Here is an 18,750-nt window from a genome sequence, read left to right as displayed (position 1 = left end):
CACAGCTGTGTTAGCCACGGACCGCACTTCCTCAGACCCTCGAGCAGCAGAGCTCTGTGAGACAGTTTCTCCTGCAGACGTGGCCATGCTCTCTCCTCCTGGCTGCCTACCCTTTTCAATCTGATGCAGAGACCTTAGGTATGACATCACCAACATCTTCCTGTCTCATCACATGACTTTTTCATTAAGCTGAATAGGTTTGGATTTGTCATTACCTCTGACCATGGCAGCACTTCTTGCCAACTTACCTTTCTGGGTGACTACTGTACATAAGTAGATTACATGGCTGCTTCTATGCAATTTAAAGCTGGACAAGTGTATACTTCTATATTTGCAACACAAAATAAAGAGACACTAATGGTGGCCATTTGTTTCCCTCTCTGCTAAGTACTCTGCACACAGGTAAGAGGAGACTCTTGCTGAGAAGTGTTGCCAGTCTGGAGGGTTGACTACTTGTTCCCTGCTGCCACACAAAACTGTGCTGTGGAACAGTTAACTGCTCTGAGTCTGCCAAGTGCCTTTTCATGCACAATTTTTTGATATACTGTAGGCTATTGAACTGAGATTTTTGAGACAGAGCTTACCTCGAATGAAGCTGTCAAGCTTTGTGTGGATCACGTTCTAAAGCAAATGTATCTAATGGGTTTTGGAACCAAGCTCCAACATTAGCTTCTAGATGTCTTAGAACCGGTTTTGTTTTAGGAAATGTTAGATGCTAAAGACTAAAAGCACAAGAAACACTGAAATAAATAGTTTTTGTCCCTTCTCTAAAGAAATGCTTGAAGAAAAGATTTTACTGTCCTGTGACCAAATCACAGTGGATGTCTTTTTTCCTCCATTCTCATTTATTTAGTAGCGTACACACTTCAGAGTAACAAACACTCAACCAATACAGTCAATGTCAAAAGTGACCATGGTCAGCATTGCATTGTAGTGTTCAGAACGGATGCACTGTGGATGATACAGGCCATTTGATCTCAGTACCTTAAGAATAACAAATAATAACAACAGCAATACAGAAAAAAAAATAGCAAGAGCCCTCTGAGATACTTAAGGGTTTGGTCCAACTCCCATTGAAATCTTTCCCTATAATAGGAACTGGATCAGATGTTAAGTGAAATTGCCCCCTGTGTAAAATTGAGAGATTTAATTTTTACCACTTTGGTTAAATTGCATCCAAATTCATATCCTTGTGGGGCCCCAACACCCATAATTTTTAAACTTAGTTGATGTATCTCTTTGTGCATTTCTTTTTATATTGCACCTTCCTTCAAAGAATCTCACAGCATCTTGCAAGCAATAATGAAGGGCAGCCTCACACCATTCCTGGGAGGTAAGTAGGTACTATTCCCATCTGTGAAGTGGGAGCAAAACTGAGGCCTAGGATAGTTGTCCAAGGCCAAAAAACCAAGTCACTGACAAAGTTGAGGGAGAGAAGTCCTACTGCTGGATTCACACAGGAATGCAGCAGCTACAGCTGCATCTAACTAGTGAGTTTAAAGACCTTGGTGCCTAAGTCAGAGGTTAGCGGTTCAGCACCAAAGAGCTTCTGGGCCAGCATATCTTACCATGCTGTGGAAACACACACGTGGTGCTCTCAGTGTCTCTAGAGTGAGGCAATATCTCAGCGGAGGCATTAAAAACTACATTCTGGACTTGTATGTGAACAAGTACCTTGGTTATCATGCATCAGCTCTTCTATGTTACATGCCTGTGCAAAGGCATCATGTTGACCCTCTGGTAAATATAAGCTTATTCAAGGCAACTTACTCCACAGTGAAAGAAGGCTATGCTGCTTCCTCACACTAGCAAGTGAGTGTACACAGACAGGCACTCTGGGCCATCCATGTGAATCAAGGTATCTAACTTACCCTGTGGTAGTTTGCTCATGAGCTCATATCCTCCAGCCCCTTAGAGCTCCACTGCAGTCCTACACTTGCAGTTTGCTAGTGAAAAGCTGCCTCCTTTTCTCCTTTCCCATAACAGCAGCAGAAGATTGTGGCTTATTCCCTTCTAACCCCTTGGCAAAGCAAATGGCCATTTCAAAACTAACTTGCTAGAACTATTTCTCATCTAGAATGAGCTTCCAGACCAGGGTCTGCTACAGCAGAGGTTTTCTATTTTCCATGACCTTTTCACCTACTGCAGAGGAATGGATCATTCTGCATGTTTTCCCCCAAGACCACATACTGCAAACCATCCAGGTGCTAGCAGCAGTTGGTTTTTTTGAAGCTACTGGTACCATGTTGCTTCTAGTTCTCCTTTAGAACTGGACAGTCATTCTAAAAGTTTGTCTCAAATTCTCAACTGACATTTGAGCATCAACTTTTACCCTCTAAATTTCCCCTCTAGAAAATAAGTTACACTGGTGCAAGAGATTCATGTATGTGGTGACAAGAAAAAGAAATTTAACTCTGAAGATTAATTAGGCAAATCACTAATGAATTCTATCACCTTAACAGTCTCATTTCTAACTTTTATAATTTTTTTTATTATTATGGTAGGACTGCTTGCAATTGCAGACTCATAGAAAAGGTATTGTTATTAAAGTCCTCCCCTGTGAGACCTATTTACTTCCTATTCTCCTTAAGCACTGCTAACCAATGGCTTACCTGTTGGCTGCAGGAAAGGAGGAAGACTTTTTTTTTTTTAATTGTATGAAATTCACCACAGATTAATTTGTCATCTCATAGCAATTCAAAAGTTAGGAGGCATCTGGAATGATAATATCTGTGCTCTCTATTGAAGGCTCGCTGTCACTTAAAAAAAAAGTGTAAACCCTCTGAAACATTTAAGTGGAAAATTCATTAACATACTATCGTGAAAGTAAAACTGAGAGGGACTCTGGGAGGCCACAGAAGTAGTCTGAATTTGCAGTGAACTGCAAAAATAATTACCAGTTTCAAACAAGATCTGTTTCAGGAAAATGTTTCCACATGTCATTACTTCCTACAGAATACCCACTCTATATCATCTAACTTTTAGGTCACAAATGAGCTTGAATTTTTAATACTGGTGTTTTGTTTAGAGGCAACAAAAAAAGTTATTAAATCTGACTGATGTCTTAGTACAGTAGTGTGTTATCTAAAGTAACTCCTTTTAGAAATTATTTTAGGCTGTTCAATTCCCATTACAAATGTTATAAATACATTTTGTTCCAGATCTAGATGCTACAGTCTTTTTTTTGCTCATGATCACAATTACTATTGAAATAGCAGTTTCCCAAAGCATGGAGTCACTTTCATATATCCTAAAGTTCTCAGAATCTCTTTTGAACACAGGACACTGGCAAAAGACAGCAGTTTCTGATCAATGTGCATTACCAGCTCTAGATGTTGAAAGGGGATTAACAATCAAATAGTAATATAAGTCTTGTCCTCATTTTGAAAACTGCATCATCACATTATTAATGTTAAAACCTGGAATGTGAGTGAACATGTGAATACTGATAGTATTTATACTGCTAGTATTTAAAGAACTGTTCAAGTGACTAGAAGCAACCAACAGAGAAGGTATGTGAAGCCATTACAAAAAATTAATTCAGTCTTTCTTGATTTTAACCTAAACACTGTGAATTTTCTGTGGCTGCATCTGGGCCACAGCAAAAGAAGAATGAACCACAGATGGTTCTGTGATTCCAGATGGGGACTAGGAGATGTGATATATTGACATTCCTTCCCCCAAACTGCCCTGAGTTAACAGCTGATACCTTGGAGGAAGGATGCCTGGGAATTATCTCACCATTAGTGTAATGCTGTGAATGCAGAAACATTACCTTCCTGATCGCTGCGCCAGTCTACGCATTTAAGTGGCAGCATCATATTTGGGAACAGGCCAAGAAGTCACATGCATTAGGAGACAGTCAAACCATGATCTTAAGAGATGACATTGGTTGCTGGCTACTAGTGTGAGCATGTGTGTGCACGTGTGCAGGGGTTTTATCTTTAAAAATAAACAAGCCTTGAAAAAACCCCTTAGTTCCCTGGTCTGTGTGTGAAAGAGTCATTACTGATTTTCAGAACTGCAGTTCAGCTGCAAGAGGCCAAACTTGCCAAGTTAGGCACTTTTCCAACAGCCCACCCAGTCTGAAAGTCAAATTTTTTTGGAGATAATAGGCTGCTATTCTCTCCCTAGAGTATTTGTAATCTCCTGAGAGGCTACAGAAAAACAAAGGCTGTTCTTGGATAGAAGTGAATCGAGGCTAGGGTAGGGAAGAGGAGGAATGGTCAACAGCAGTTACCACATCCAGCCCCTACAAACTACTGTCTCCCTTTGCTCCAGGTTTCTTCTGATTATCATCCATTTCCACCTTGTGCACACTGTAACACAATGCAGCAGAAGTTGTTGGTCCTACCTATAGTGTACACAGGAGAAAGGAGACTTTGAACTGGGGGGGGGGGAACAACCAACACTCTTCCTGGTTTCAGAACTATGCAGTTCCCTGAAAAATTGTTATTCCTACCCCAAATCCCCACGCACTTGCTCTGGTTCACCAAGAGGTAATCTGGAGTCCCATCTGTTTGCCAGAAATCAGAACCATTCTGGTTTACGATACAGATCTCTTGACTCATGCTGGTGTGATTCCTGAGTATGGAGATCTTCATTCTCTGAGGACCAGTCTGAAGTTAGGCTGGTGCAATACAGACCAATCTGGAGTTATTTAAGTTCATAGAGGGCCGATGCAAAGTCATTTTGATGACTAACTTCTGGGTTCTGGATGCAGCTCCCTCTGCACTGATGACCTCAGGAGTTTGGAGGGAGTTAAAGGTTTCCTTCTAACTGAGTGATCCCAGTAGAGCAGAAAGTTACAGAGCAGCCCTGCAAGTTTTGTGCTATTCTCAACTCATCTTTCAGTGATGCTTTCCAAGATGCCAATCAAATTGTCCAATCCCAACAAGTACCCATCCTCCCTGTTGCCTTCTTGCCAGGGGATCCTGTGATCCAGTGTCTGCCCATCAGGGAGAAGGGTGGTCTTTCCAAAATCAATCAGCCACACATTGGCATTCCCACTGCCATCATGTACAAAAAGTAGTGAACTTCCAACGACCTGGAAGACAGATTGAGATGATGTGGTTAAAAACACATCTTTAGCTCTCCCCTATCACTTAACGCTTCCCGCTAAGAAGATTACCTCCTCGGGTGACCTTCTGACCTGTGACCCAACAGACTTTTGGGCTGCACTTATGCATTGACAATTTACATGCCCAATCTGCATAACCATATCAACCAGTAATGTATAAAATGGGCCTGTAGATGGGAAAAGGGACCCAGTAGACAAAGGGAAGAAAAGCAATTCTCCAGCTCACTTGGCAGCAGGTGTCAATTTGAGCAATTCAGCAAAAGCCAGTGACTACTTTCAAAGACAGACCATGACCCATGATTAACAAAAATGCCTCTAGTGACAAGAGGAAATCAACAAGGTAAAATAAAATGTCTGATCTCAAAATCTTAAACTGTAACAAGCAGAACTTACAATGCTAATGATGCCTTCTCCACAGCAAAGCATACAAGGAGAACATATAGAGTGGAATTATACAGTGTTTCAACGTAAATCCATTATAACTAATAAAGTCTTCATTGTCAAACTACAACCGAGTGCTACGGTACCAAATGCAAGCTTCCACATTACCATTCCCCCATAAAGATTCCCACTGGAACACACTGAGATTAGAGAACCCATGTGAAACTGGTACTCATAAACCATTCCCTGCAGTGGCCCAGAGCTGTAAGTGCTGGAATGTTATAAAGACGGGAGGATTTATTATTCCTCAACTGGTTTAATCTTCTGTATCATTGTGATGGAGCCTTTCAAGTATTTGTGTTGTTAACATATACTAGTTTTCTTCTATTACAAACTCCTTTCTACTAATACTATTCTGAAGTACATCTGAATGACCAAACGAAGCAGCAATGCACTTCCACAGCATTACACTCACTGCTCACCTCATGTCGCTTGAAGAAGTCTGAGGATTCAAGAATGATCTGAATTTCCTGCAGACGCTTGAGGTATTTTTTCTGGAGGAAGAGGAGAAAAAAAAACAAACACCAAACCCATAAACATTTAAGTAAAGAATGAGTGAAGATACTCTGTTTACAAGAGTCAATATAATGAAGAGATCATGTTAATTTTAGGCTAGAGGACTTTCAAAACAACAGGTTCATCATTTGAAAGTCAATCTGAAAATACACTTCAACAGGCTTTCATAGTGAATGAACAGACTGGAGTTCCTCTGCTGCATGTGTTACACCAAGCATACTTATCTGTCTTGCTTTGGATGCAGTGAGATAGCATCTGGCTGCACACTTTCTGCATCCCTTTTTTTTTTTTTCCTTTATTAAAAAGAGAAAAAGTTTCAAGCAATTAAAAATCTTTCAGTTCTCCATGGTGAAAAGAGAATGAAATTGTGTTAGAGAGACAAGGAGTCCAACCATGTTGGGTGGGGGCGGGGCGGAGGGAATTAAAAAAAACAACAAAAGAATAAAGGCCTAGTACATAAAGCTCTAGTATACATTTTTAATGTTGCCCTGTGTTACCAAGCATGCTCCTCCTGGAGGGCTAATCTGCCTGCACAATGGCTTCTACTGCAGCAAAACACTATGGCATCCTTTGAAGTTCCAAAGACAAGAGACGTTATGCCATCTACTACATGCCTGCTGTGCTACCTGTGAAGTAGCATACATGAATTGCTCTTTGAGGCGAGTCTCACACACAGAAGCACAGCCAGCAACCAATCTCACCTCCTGCCCCCATGCTCTGGTTTTATCCTCTCCAGACTGAATTCCCGAATCACAAATTTTCCTGCCAAACACAATCCTTGCTTAGACATCACCATCCCTCTGATGCATCTGACACTCATGGTTGAAGCTGATGGCAAGCCATAAGTTAGCTTGACTGACGTTTTGCTAGCATGAGGAACTTTGAGGTGAACTCATGGCAAGAGCTGCCAGAACTGGTCTCGGCCAACTACTTCTCACAGCCCACCAAGTCCCCATGTCCACTCCATCTGTTGAGAGGGACTGGAAGTCCAAACCATTTTCTTCCTTGATAGTTTAATCGATCTTTCTTGTACCAGAGGACACATGGCCCTGAAGCAAGTTCATTGGGTCAAAGATCAGTGAACCTGGAGAGCTCAGACTCACCAGAATAGTTGTGTTGCCCTCGATGAATTCCACAAAAACCTGTAGAACTTGTTCCTGTGTCTTCGTAGTTTTGAAGTTTGTGTTACATGTTCCATCCGCCTTCTGCACAAAAACGCACAAAGACAGAGACTATTTATACTACACACATATCAGTCAATCCTCCGGAACCATCAGCAGCTTAGCTCTTGCTAACCAGATGAAAGTGAGTAGTTGAACAGGAAGAGAGCAGATAAACCAAGGAAGAAGTAGAGAAAAGATACAAAAGCTGATTGGGTAAATTTAAATGGCACTTCATTTCCTGTTGAATGCAGTTAAAAAAAAACAACTCATGATATTACCAGCTTGCGGGAGGGTTTTCTCACATGTCAGTACTAGCAGTGCAAAGTTCAACGGGGCAAACCACAGCGACCTCTTTGGTTGTCCTCTCGTCTAGCTTGGTGTAGTCAAACCCTGGCTGGGGGTGTAAGGGGACATTTTCAAACCCAGTTTTACTAGTCCTTTTTGTTTGGTGGGTTTTTTTGTTTTTCAATGGGGAAATCAAAGAAATGCAGTTAAGACTCAGTTCTGAATATACCTTTGCACATTAACGTGACCCAGAAGTCGCAGAACAGAAAGCTAGTTGCAGCCAAGAACAACTCTGGATTTGCAATGCTAGCAGTGACACAAATGCTAGCAGTGACAAAGCAGGTGTGTGAATTTTGGCAAAGGATGGTGCGTGCATGCTTGTATCCAACTGGATCCTGGTGAAATTCAGAGCATTTTTGTGCTAGTGGTATGACTCAGTACAGAAGCATCCTGCTACTGAAGAAACAAGTCTTTTTATGTGCTGGTAGTGACGAGTTTGTGCTTGTGGGGCTACTAGTAAGTAAGAGCAGTGCATGAATCTGAGATATCTGTCAGAGACTATAGGAATATGCATTTCTCCAAGAACATGCCTGTTGCTTCAAGAGACACAAATACAAGCTTTTAGGACATGCACGTAAAATACAGCAATTATTGCAGTTGGTAGCCTGTATCCACTAAAAGCCTGCAAGGTTATCAAACTGTATTATTCTCCATCGTATCAGTCCAATGAAATCCCTCATTTCCATTATAAGATTAAATCAACAGGTCATCAAAACGTGTTCCCTCCCACATCTTAAAAGTCACTGCACCAAAACTGGGTAAATTCAGCTCCAGTCTCAGCAGGTGAAACACTATTGTCTCCACAGCAGAACTCGGCCCCTGGTATATACAGGAAAAGAATCTGATAATACTAGATTTCCAGATTTATCATGCAAGAGAATGAACTGACTGAATGGCAAAGCCATGCAGAACAGCCTCCCACCTACCAGACTTTCTAGCAGCAGAATAAACAGAATTTTATTCCAAGGCTGTGGGCCAGATACAAGTGTGGCATGTCAGCCTGGTGAGATGTGTAAGTTATGCAAGAGAAGTTCAGCAGGTAGGCAGTGAGAGTTAGGAGCCATCTGATCTGATGTATGATAATACTCAACAGCACACAGAAATTTGGAACTTAGTCTGATGCCTCGTACCTCTTCACTGGAGTAAGGTTGTTTTAAAAATAATTTCTCCCCGTGCCCCAAATCCCGGAGCAAAGTCTGGAACAGCTGCTGTGCGTTCCCTTTCCATCCTTTTTTGTCTGGACAGACTAATTGCTTGCTTCCTTGTTGTTTAGAAACACTTCTATGATTTTGTTCCTTTGCAGTGGTTGGCAGGAAACGTAACTGCTGCCTGACTTTACTTGCTGAAAACAACATCCAGATTTTGAATGGCACCGTCTCTCGTATTTTATACCAGGTCCTTGCAACAACTCTGGATGTACCTGATCCCCAGGAGGCGCTTGTCTGACTGCTCCTTGAAGTCATACCTTTGTCAGGGCCTCCACATACATTCCTGCACAGCAGAGCAGTCCGTTGCACAGTGCAGCTAGTGGGCCACTTGCAGCACTTCTCATTACATGTGACAGTGACATGGCTAGCAGGAGGGCAGGTTTGACTGCTCCATAAAATAGTAGTACCTATTTTAACCTGTGTGGTCTTGCTCAGATTCCTCTACAGACTTCCCTTAAAGGGCTCTGGGTTAAGGTTGTAACCTAAATGGATTCACAAAGGTTTATGAATCAAATCTGATGTCCTCCTGGAAAAATGGCTATCCCTGATCTACAGCTAAAGGAATGGTACCAAAGGAAGAAGTAACTTCCCAAACTGCACAGAGATTCACTGACAGAATGGGAAGCCAGAACTCCTGATTCTCAGTCCCGTGCATCTCTGCTCTGCAAAACTATTAGTGTTGTAGAGACAACGTTTGTGATGCCTAGCCTTCAGACAGCGTCTTCCAGAGAGGAAACCTGCATTCTGAATCTGGCAGGCACAAAAGACTGAGTGTCCGGTGCCAGCTGTAAGGAAACCCAATGGTTCCAACTTTTTTTGATAAGAGGAAGAGGGACAAATCCCGTAAGCGAACCTGGCCTGATTTCAGAGATATGGAAGCAAGGCAAGGAAAAGAGGTGGATCAACCTAAAGAGAAAAGGCACCCACTGATGAAGGAGGAGTGCATACGGTGAATCAGATCTCATTTATTGGAAGCCACTTCACAGATGGGCTTCTATGATGTCAGTTTCTTTGCTTCCACTGCTTACTCCAGCAGCCACAGGGCAGGAATATTTCTGAATGACCAAACCCAACTATCTGTTCAACTCCTGGCATTAGCTATCAGTGCCCTCAGGGAGAACAACCCCTTTTCCCCATCAACCACTAGCTGGCACCACTGATCCTTACAGGCTCTCCTCTCAAAATGAGGATCTCTGCAGCATGGCTTTGCTTTTCTGCAAATATACAGAACTGGATGTACAGTTCAGCTACAATGAAACAGTGTAGGGAGTACTGACTAGCTGTATTGCTTGAACAACTCAATTTCTGTCACCATTTCTCCATGTAAAAAAAATGAGATAATAATACCTACATCCCTCATAGCACAGGAACATAGAGGAAAAGGTAATGTACTGCAGTACTCCAAAGCGTTTCCTGGGCTTAATAAAAGATTACGTATTTGTGTCTTGTTTCGCACAGTTAGAGCGTTGTCTCAACAGAGGGAAATATCATGCAGTCCGTGTGCCATACTGCTCCTACCCACCTCTGATAACCAGCCAAACCACAAAGAACAAGCCAGGAGGTTTTACTGGAGCTCCTCTGTGCTCCCTTAGCTCAGTCACTCTCCAGGACTCAACATGAATCTGTAAGTCTTCTACACTGACCAACTATCTTTCCAAGAACATATGTAAAAGGTCTCAGGATCATCTGAGTTTCTGATTCCATTACACAGAGCATCCAAAGACATAAGTGGTATAGGAATAAAACAGGTATCTTGATAACATCATTAGATGGCTAAAGGGTAAGACAGGAAGTGTCTTGGCTGGACCGGACCCAGATCATCTACCACCCAGACAGTTCCTGCGTGAGGATGCCTGTGTCTAACAGCCAGGAGTGGGTGGCACAGTGTACAGGGGGCCAGCACAGCATGAGCTGGAAGCCGTAGTTCCTGCATCACAGCAGGAGAATCTGTGAATGAGGAAGGGAGAAGACAACACAGGGAAGCAGAGAAGAAAGGGGTGTTTAAAGAGCCTGTGCTCGTCAGCATCACCCTCTTTTATCCCTTTCTTCTTCCTATGTGCTTGAACTACGAAACGGAAGCAAAACTCATCCAGATTATAACTTACAATGTCCTAACATACCTAAATTAAATGTATATGCTCTGGGAACAGCGTGAAATCATACAGGGTAACCCATGCTAACTTCTTCATAGCTGTCCCGTCATGGGCTTCAGGTAACAAGTACTCATCCAGGGTGTGGGTGGGTTTAGGCAGCCCTCACCATGCTCTGTGCTGCTACAGGTACCCCACTATCTAAACCCAAGCAAACTAGTTTAAGGCTAACTGTGACAGGCCTATGCAAGCAGAAAGCACAATTCTGGATTCCAGCAAGTGCTAACATTCGAGTAACTGAGTCAGGTGGCTGATATTCTGAAAGTAGGTCCTAATGGATTTCTGGGTAGGTATCTGACATTGCCACGGGGCACAATGAATATAAAGAATTAATGGGTAGGAAAGAAAATTGCCAGGGTTCTTCTGTGGCTGTAAGGCAGTATCCTAGGAATGGTATGGAAGCACAAACTTATCCATCAAGAACAGCAGATGGACTTTGTTGATGGAGACATTTTATTTTTGGTTGTTTTGGCTTTATTCCAGCTCCACCTATACCAGATATTGCCATATACTTAAAAGGAAAAGGGGTTTCCTCAGTCCCAAGAATATCTAAGCTAATGCTTTTAACATGCCTTGCAAATAAAAATAACTGGAACAAAAACACTTCACGGTGATTCACTTGGAATAAATACATATAGTTCCTGGATAAAAAGAAGTAATTGCATGGCGAGAGGCAGTTATTTCTTCAGTTCTGAATTCTTCCTTATAACAGTCTCATTTTCATTGTATCTACACTGTGTACATGCTTAGGTCCTTCCTGCAATGTCTCTGTGGTTCAAGTATATCAGCCAAGTATGGCTGATGTGCATCTGATGCTTAACTTCATTGACACTACTCTATTATAATTACTATGGATGCTTTAAAAGCACAATACAGTGAACTGTGGTTTTAATTAGTGCATTTTCACATAATCCTTTGGAAAACCTGGCTACTGATGCACACTAACTTTTTGATTAATCAACAAATCAAAGTTCAGTCTCCAAGAACAGGCAGAAGTGAAACTATTACCTTAATCCCTTCAATCCTGAAGCCCAGGTTGGCACTAGAGCTAATGGTTTCCCTCCACTGCATGTATCGGGGTTTGGTGACAGCATGCTGGGCATTCTCTTCAGCTGTGGGAGCAAGAGGATCCACTTCAATCATTTTCTTGTACATGTCCTTACGCAGCTTTGGTTTCTCACGGGCCTTAGTCAACTCTTCCTCCAGGTATGTCCTGCAAAAAGATCACATCCCAACAAAACTGTAAGGACTCCCCAAACATTTCTTTCACAAGTTCTTTCACAACAGAAAATGTCAACCAGGAGAGTAAGTATTATCATTAGCCCTGTTTTGCATATGGGAAAACTCAAGAACATGGACTAATGACTGCACAGGCATATTTAGTGAAACAGTTGCAGGAATCAGGAATTGTGTCATTCACTTCTTGTTCTAACTATACCTTTACTTACTGTTACATGTTATAGTTATGTCCTGCTTACAGAATGGGAGAAAGCTGAATTCCTACTGTGCCAGAGGACAGTTTTCAGAGGACAGACATTTTCAGAGGACAGTTAGGAGAGATCACTTACAATGAAATCAAAAGCAAATAGGGCTGCTGAAGTCTTACTGCCTTCTCTCTCCTCAAAAAAACCTAACATCAGTCATGCATGACTTTTTTAGGCCTCAGAAAGCAATTAAGGTTTTACTTAACGCATCAGACAGTGAAAGACAGAATCATTCTTCATATAGTAAAAATGAAAGAGTAAAGCAGATTATCTGAGCAGCTCCAAACCAGAAGAGGTAACTAAGAAAGGGAAAGTGAAGGGTGACAAGCCTTCCACATTTTGCTGTTATCACCCAACCCATTAATCTGGTAACCATTAGAAAGGCACTATCCGTGTTCTCTACATTCCACTGGACTCCTAGAGCTTGTCTCTCTCCACAAAGCTTGCACTTTGCCAGGCACCTGGAGTGTACTTTTTTCATCACAGCGTAATAAACCAGGCTGGTATTTAGGAGACACTGTCACTCATTACCAGAATGTCACCTACTTTGAATAAAATATGTACTGCTGCAAATCCTTCTCCTTCCTCTGGGCTTGCCAGTGCTACACATTTCTACTCTGATTTAGCTTACAATTAATTTAAGACAATTCTGCATCTATTTGAAAAGGCTTGTCTGCACTCCTGTAAGTTGAGTAACTCATTTATGACAATAACTCTTGAGCATCTGAGCTGGCACCCAAAAGATTACTATGACATTTCATACCTCTCTGTACTGTTACTCCAGGCTCTCAACAGGTTCCTTATCTATTTGTTATGCTTAGGTAACATTTTTGAGGTTTTCCTCTTAACCACAGACAAGAAAAGGAAAAGAAAGTGAGAATCTGGAGAACAAGGTGATAGCATCATAGAGATGTCAGAGTAGGGAAAAAACACAGGTCAGTCCTGAGCAGATGGTCAGCTCTCTTCCTTACAGAAGAGATCGATACCAGTGAAGACTCATTCAAGCGTTGGAAATGGGCTTTCACACTGCTATTCACTCATTTACATTTGGAGATGGGAATTTTACTCTTTGTGGGGTTTTTTGAATCACTGCATACACAAAGATTAAATGAATGAATCGTAATTTTTTTCCCATGTATTATCAGGCCACTGCAAAGAAACTTTGTCTTAAATCACCCCTGAAAATATCTTAATGTGGATAGTTTTTGAGGTTATAAATCAGTTTCCAGAATCCATGTACAATCAGGCAACAATCGGACATAGTCTCCTCGAGTTGTCCAAGGCAACTGCCAAACCAACAACAGGCTGTCTGGACTGAATCCCAAGGCTCCAAAAGTGTTACCACACTTCTCCAGACAGAGCATGACCATATCCATCCCCCTTCTTCCCGCACTTCCTTCAAATGCATTTGGGTTAGAAAGCACTTTCTCCTTCATGTACACCACCTTATCCCCATCTTGCAGTCCATCACACAAGGCCCTTCAAAATCAGTAAGCAAGTCATCCAGCTGAATGTAGCTCTCGCCATCTCTCTCCACCACACCATGGAAACAAGGGACGCAGGAGCGTAGTGGGTCTTTCATCAATCGCTCAAAACACTCCTTTTCATTCTCTGAGAAGCGTTTGAGAATCTTCCCACTATCAGCTGCCTTGAAACTCCCTGAAAAGGAAAATCAAACACATGCTGACAAGACTGACCCACAAAAAAGAAAAATACCTTCCCCCAGCACTCCAGCTTCATCTACCTCAGCCTCATGACACCAGTTAAAGATTTCCCCTGAACAGAAAAGATAACATGCTTTTCATAAAAAATAACACACCCAGGACAAACACAGCTGTTGGCAGTGAAAAACCATTTGGATACATTCCCATGTCAGAATTTATAGCTTTAAGGAGTACAGCTGCTCCAGGCCATCGTTTTGGTTTGTTTGGTCCCCCCCCCATGCTAAACTCTTTGTTAGGATATTAAACACTATGATACTTATTAAAATGCACATGAAGCAGCCATGAGACAGAATTCATTAATCCTCTGACAGGCTGTTTTAAAGCTGCATAACACTGCCAGTGTTGGCTTTGTCCTTAATCCTCACATAGGGTATACCTGCTGAGTGTGTACATACCGAGGCAGTACGGTCAATCAGTGATCATTAAACAGCCACAAACAGGCCAGAAGCCAAGCACTGCCCTTTCTACACACACACACACACTGTGACTGCGCATGCGTGTACCTCCAGGTACTGCCTCTTCTCCGGAGCCCTGCTAATCTGCAGGTACAGCCTGTAGTGCAATTGTTTTTTTACAGCCCTGTGTCTGAATGGTATCTAGTACAAATGACAGTCTGCATAGGCAGTAATTAGACTCCAGCTGCAGAAGTCACTCTCCTGTCCCACAACCTGCCAATATCGTCTGAGGAAAGTACACATTTCATTCAGAGGTACCCCTTAATCTACATGACATAAAATAGGCGCCAAAGTAGGAGCCTCATTAATCCTGGGGCTAACGCTCAACTTTTATCACAGCAGGATCCTTCAGCCGTTGCAAACTGGTTCTTCTCCGACAAATCCTAGAACCGGCACTGCCGCAGCCCAAGGGCGAGGGTGGTGATGGCTCAGGTTTTAGTTTAGAAAGAACTTGTCATATCAGAGAAGAACAGCTGCAAAAAGGATGGACTAAATGCAACCACAGAAAATTATCTAAAGCAAAGTGGAGCAGTATCTCTCCTCATCGGCTTCTAGTAACCTCTTAACCCTCCTCTTCCACCCTACTACACAAGCCTCCAGAAGGGTTATGATTACACGACCAGTGCATCACTCCACACAGATCAAGCCAACCCCATACACGCTGTGATAAAAACTGCAGTCAGACTGGGTCATCTTGGCACTCTGCGCAATACAAGTAAGCCCCACCAACACCACTGTGCAAAATGCAGCTACTCCATTTCTAGGACTAAATAAATTTCCCTGCACAGCTTTGAAGTGCATCATATTAGTGCATTAGCATATAAAGAGGTGGTTCAGGTACTGCATTAAAGCACGATGCAGCGTAGGTGCCTGCCCACATGTGTACTAATAAACCCCGCACTAGCACTTTAGGAACAAGGGCTGCATAAGAATTAAATGAAGCATGAGAGAAGCAAACCTGATGGCATCTCTTTGTTGTTTTTTTTTGTCTTACCAATGAAACAAAGCCTACATCAGGAGCACACTTACCAACTTCCACAGACACAAAAGTAGAACCAGCCAACTGAGCTGCTCCTTGCACTTATACAGTGAACAACGACAGACTTGCAATGCAAACACCTGGTCAGCAAGTCAATGTTCACCAGATCTGTTTTCCACCCAAGGGCTTACATTCAAATGAGGGGTTTGGGGTTGGTATTAAAAACACTGTCCTTGCCAGGGCTGAGGCACATACAGGCATGGCCAGTAATCCTTCCCACTAGGGAACTAACATATTGGCTACTCAGTCAAGAAAGATGATCCCATACCGCAACCAACAGCAACAGACAGACTAGGGCTTCAAGTCCCCAGCCCCTCGTTTCCCTCTAACACGTATTTTACATATATCACCTTACAAGGATGCATCAGGAGCCTGGCCCTTCCCCAGAGTCTGGCCATTACTTCCTTGTTCACCTCATTATTCAGGTATATCACTCCCCCCATCCCCACCACAACTGAAGGAAAGATTCTCTAGTTCAGATTCATGTGACATTGCCTGCTTCCTTTTACCTGAAGGAAGGAAACAGAGAAACACTGAAACACTGGTTTCCTCTCTGCTGCCATCCCCACTCCAGAGGCAAACACATTGAAGATACCCATCTCACCTGTATGCCCAGCCAACTGCACCCATGAGTAGCGTTTCTTGAAGGGGCTGATGACTGGTAAGTTAACCATGGTTTTAATTGTATGCCATGCCTTTTTCTGGAATACAAAGAAAAGAAATATTAAGTTAGGCAAAAGCTGAAGTGTCGACATGCCACAAACATAGCTTCATGCACATTGAATTGTTCCTCACTCATTTGTAAGTGCTCAAAGGTGAAACCACAAAACAGACACTATGACCATTGTTGGAAAAATATGCACATAAAACCAAGAATGGATAAATACTCAAATATAATGCTCTACCATTCACAAGAAAGCTGCCTGCAAGAAATAAAAAACAAGTGTCACACTGCACATCGCAAGCCTGTTCTTAGCCACACCTGACCCTCTCTGTGTCTGAGTCATGCAGTATGCGGAAAGCAGATGCTGAACACACACTTATGCACATTTAAGTTTCCATGAGACATGAACATAAGCTGTTTGCCATTGTCAGCAATACTTCCTTTCCCAGAGAACTTCAGCATCACCTCATGATTAACGGCTTTCTTGGAGTCAGCAGGCGAGTCTTACTGTGACAGATGCATAGAAAGCGCATGTAGAGTTGAACACGGAGGTCACCCAGGTCTCAACGCCCATTGACAGTGTGCTGTAGAATCTACTCCAGGTCACGGATTTTCCTGCTCCCTCCCCTCTTTCCCAATCTTGTTAATTTTTAACAAAGCTGGGCATCGCTCTGGCCACCTTTGGCTACTGCACAGTGCAGCTGTCTGGATACCGCTGCAGGCAGACAGGGAAACAGAACAGCTGCTCACAAACAGCAGCTGAGTGCTCTGTTGCAAAGGCAGAAAGGAAAAAAAGTAGAAAGTGAAAAAGTCTCATGCTCTGGAACTGAAACCCGGGTGGGAGAGAACCACAGCCCACTGGCATTCATTTTACACTCTGAGGGATCCCAAAGTGCTTTACAAACAAGGACAGCAGGCTCATTTCTGCTGTCACTAGGACATACCCTGCTGGAGAAAAAAATGGAGCTGCACAATACTTGTGCACAACAATTTAGTGCTGAGGGTTTTTTGCTGAGATCAAGTATAGTTGGGGATTAGGCCGCATTTACAGAAGTGCTTATCAATGGCCTAACCAGGATTCACCAAAATCAATGGGAGGCATTGATTTCACTGAAAACAAGTTTAGGTCATTGCTCAGCACCTGAAAAATCCACCTTCAAAACAACCATGTCTTCTCTAGCAGGGATATTGATCTGATGATTTAGGTGCTTAGGATACCTGATTTTTATTGTCTTCTACACTATACTCACACAGAAGTGAAAAATACAAAAAGTGAAATTGCAGACAGTGATACCCAGGCAAAACATAGCTCTCCACATCACACTCTGACCTGGCCATCCTTCCCCAAACTTGTTCACTTATTCCACATTTCTTATAAGGTATCCTCTAGCAATGCTGCTCACCGTGTGAGGGCAAAACCCTGTGGCTATCTGAGAATGTATCAAGAAGATATGGGAACTCATAGACGCAAGTGATCTTTTTCTTTTAAGAATTGGTCTTCACAAGAAAGTTTTAAGCTATGCTGCAAATTAAACTGACATAACAATATAATCACCATATGAGCATACTTATTCTGAAATAAGATTGCTTCTTCCTATTTAACTTATTGTGGTTTTGAATGCAGTTCAAGCTGAAATGAAGTCATTCTCTGTCTGATATAAGTGCCCCATGCAGCAAACATAATGTGCCAGTGAGACGAAGCATCCAAATAAAATCCTGGATGTTTGGGAATCATGAAGATTCAGTTGCACTTACTGCAACTCCACAGATGTTACTAGCTTCTTGCTACACTCCAGTTTCATAAATATGTTCTGCAGGTTTAAATGACCCTTTCATATTCTGTATTATTTGGATTCATATTCTATATAATTTGCTTTAAGTCATTCCAAACTGCAACTTTGCAGTGCTAAACAACGACTTGGCTCTATCACAGAGCTAGCTGCTGTTTAGTGAGGATGAGAGACTCTTGTACACCACTTAAAGATGTCCATAGCCTCCTTCTGGAATAAAGTGCAATGTAACTATTGTTATTCAAGTAGCAAAGATAAATTACTTCTGTATAGTCCATTTGCCAGATTTAACTGACAGCAGAAGCTGTCAGTTTCTATGTCTGCTCTGCTGTTTCTACTCCAGAGGGACACAGCCCTAAGTTATTTAAAGAACAGCTGAAAGTAAACATCGTTCTGAATTAAAATGACCCCTTTGAATGTAACTCCGGCCAAATATTTAGTTTTTGAAGATTCCAGCTCAATTTTCAGAGTAACACTGCTTTTTCCCCATTCCTTAATCAAAGTCAGCATTGCTCCATAACCCTCCCTTAAAGATCCTATACTCATCATAATGTTCCACTCCTAACAAACCACATCCTGTCTCCCCATGACTTGTCATACTGCTATATCCAGAAGTTATGAGAAGCACAGGTTTTCAAGGAATGCACATCAACTGTCAATGCAACACCACACTCCAGTGGCTTTCCCGCCT

The 18,750-nt window shown here is 42.3% G+C and overlaps 1 protein-coding gene across 3 annotated transcripts in view; it reads right to left on the bottom strand.

Moving 5' to 3' along the window:
* Nucleotides 1–809: 809 nt before the first annotated feature.
* The window catches only part of ITPKA (inositol-trisphosphate 3-kinase A), a 40,744-nt gene continuing 22,803 nt past the window's right edge, over nucleotides 810–18,750 (bottom strand). The window contains exons 2-7 of one of the 3 annotated variants that reach the window (XM_075502730.1): nucleotides 16,210–16,306; nucleotides 13,833–14,046; nucleotides 11,912–12,116; nucleotides 7,141–7,242; nucleotides 5,944–6,015; nucleotides 810–5,047 (exon numbers count right to left, since the gene is read on the bottom strand). In XM_075502730.1, the coding sequence (XP_075358845.1) occupies nucleotides 4,844–5,047; nucleotides 5,944–6,015; nucleotides 7,141–7,242; nucleotides 11,912–12,116; nucleotides 13,833–14,046; nucleotides 16,210–16,306 (894 nt within the window). In that variant the 3' untranslated portion in view covers nucleotides 810–4,843. Of the gene's footprint in view, nucleotides 5,048–5,943; nucleotides 6,016–6,534; nucleotides 6,664–7,140; nucleotides 7,243–11,911; nucleotides 12,117–13,832; nucleotides 14,047–16,209; nucleotides 16,307–18,750 lie in introns of those variants that run through there. The other 2 variants (XM_075502731.1, XM_075502732.1) reach the window with 2 other exon arrangements.

This window comes from Mycteria americana, chromosome 5 (genome assembly GCF_035582795.1).
Source record: "Mycteria americana isolate JAX WOST 10 ecotype Jacksonville Zoo and Gardens chromosome 5, USCA_MyAme_1.0, whole genome shotgun sequence".
NCBI lineage: Eukaryota > Metazoa > Chordata > Aves > Ciconiiformes > Ciconiidae > Mycteria > Mycteria americana.
Note: the sequence above shows the minus strand (reverse complement) of the source record. Positions and strands in the feature narration are given on the sequence as shown.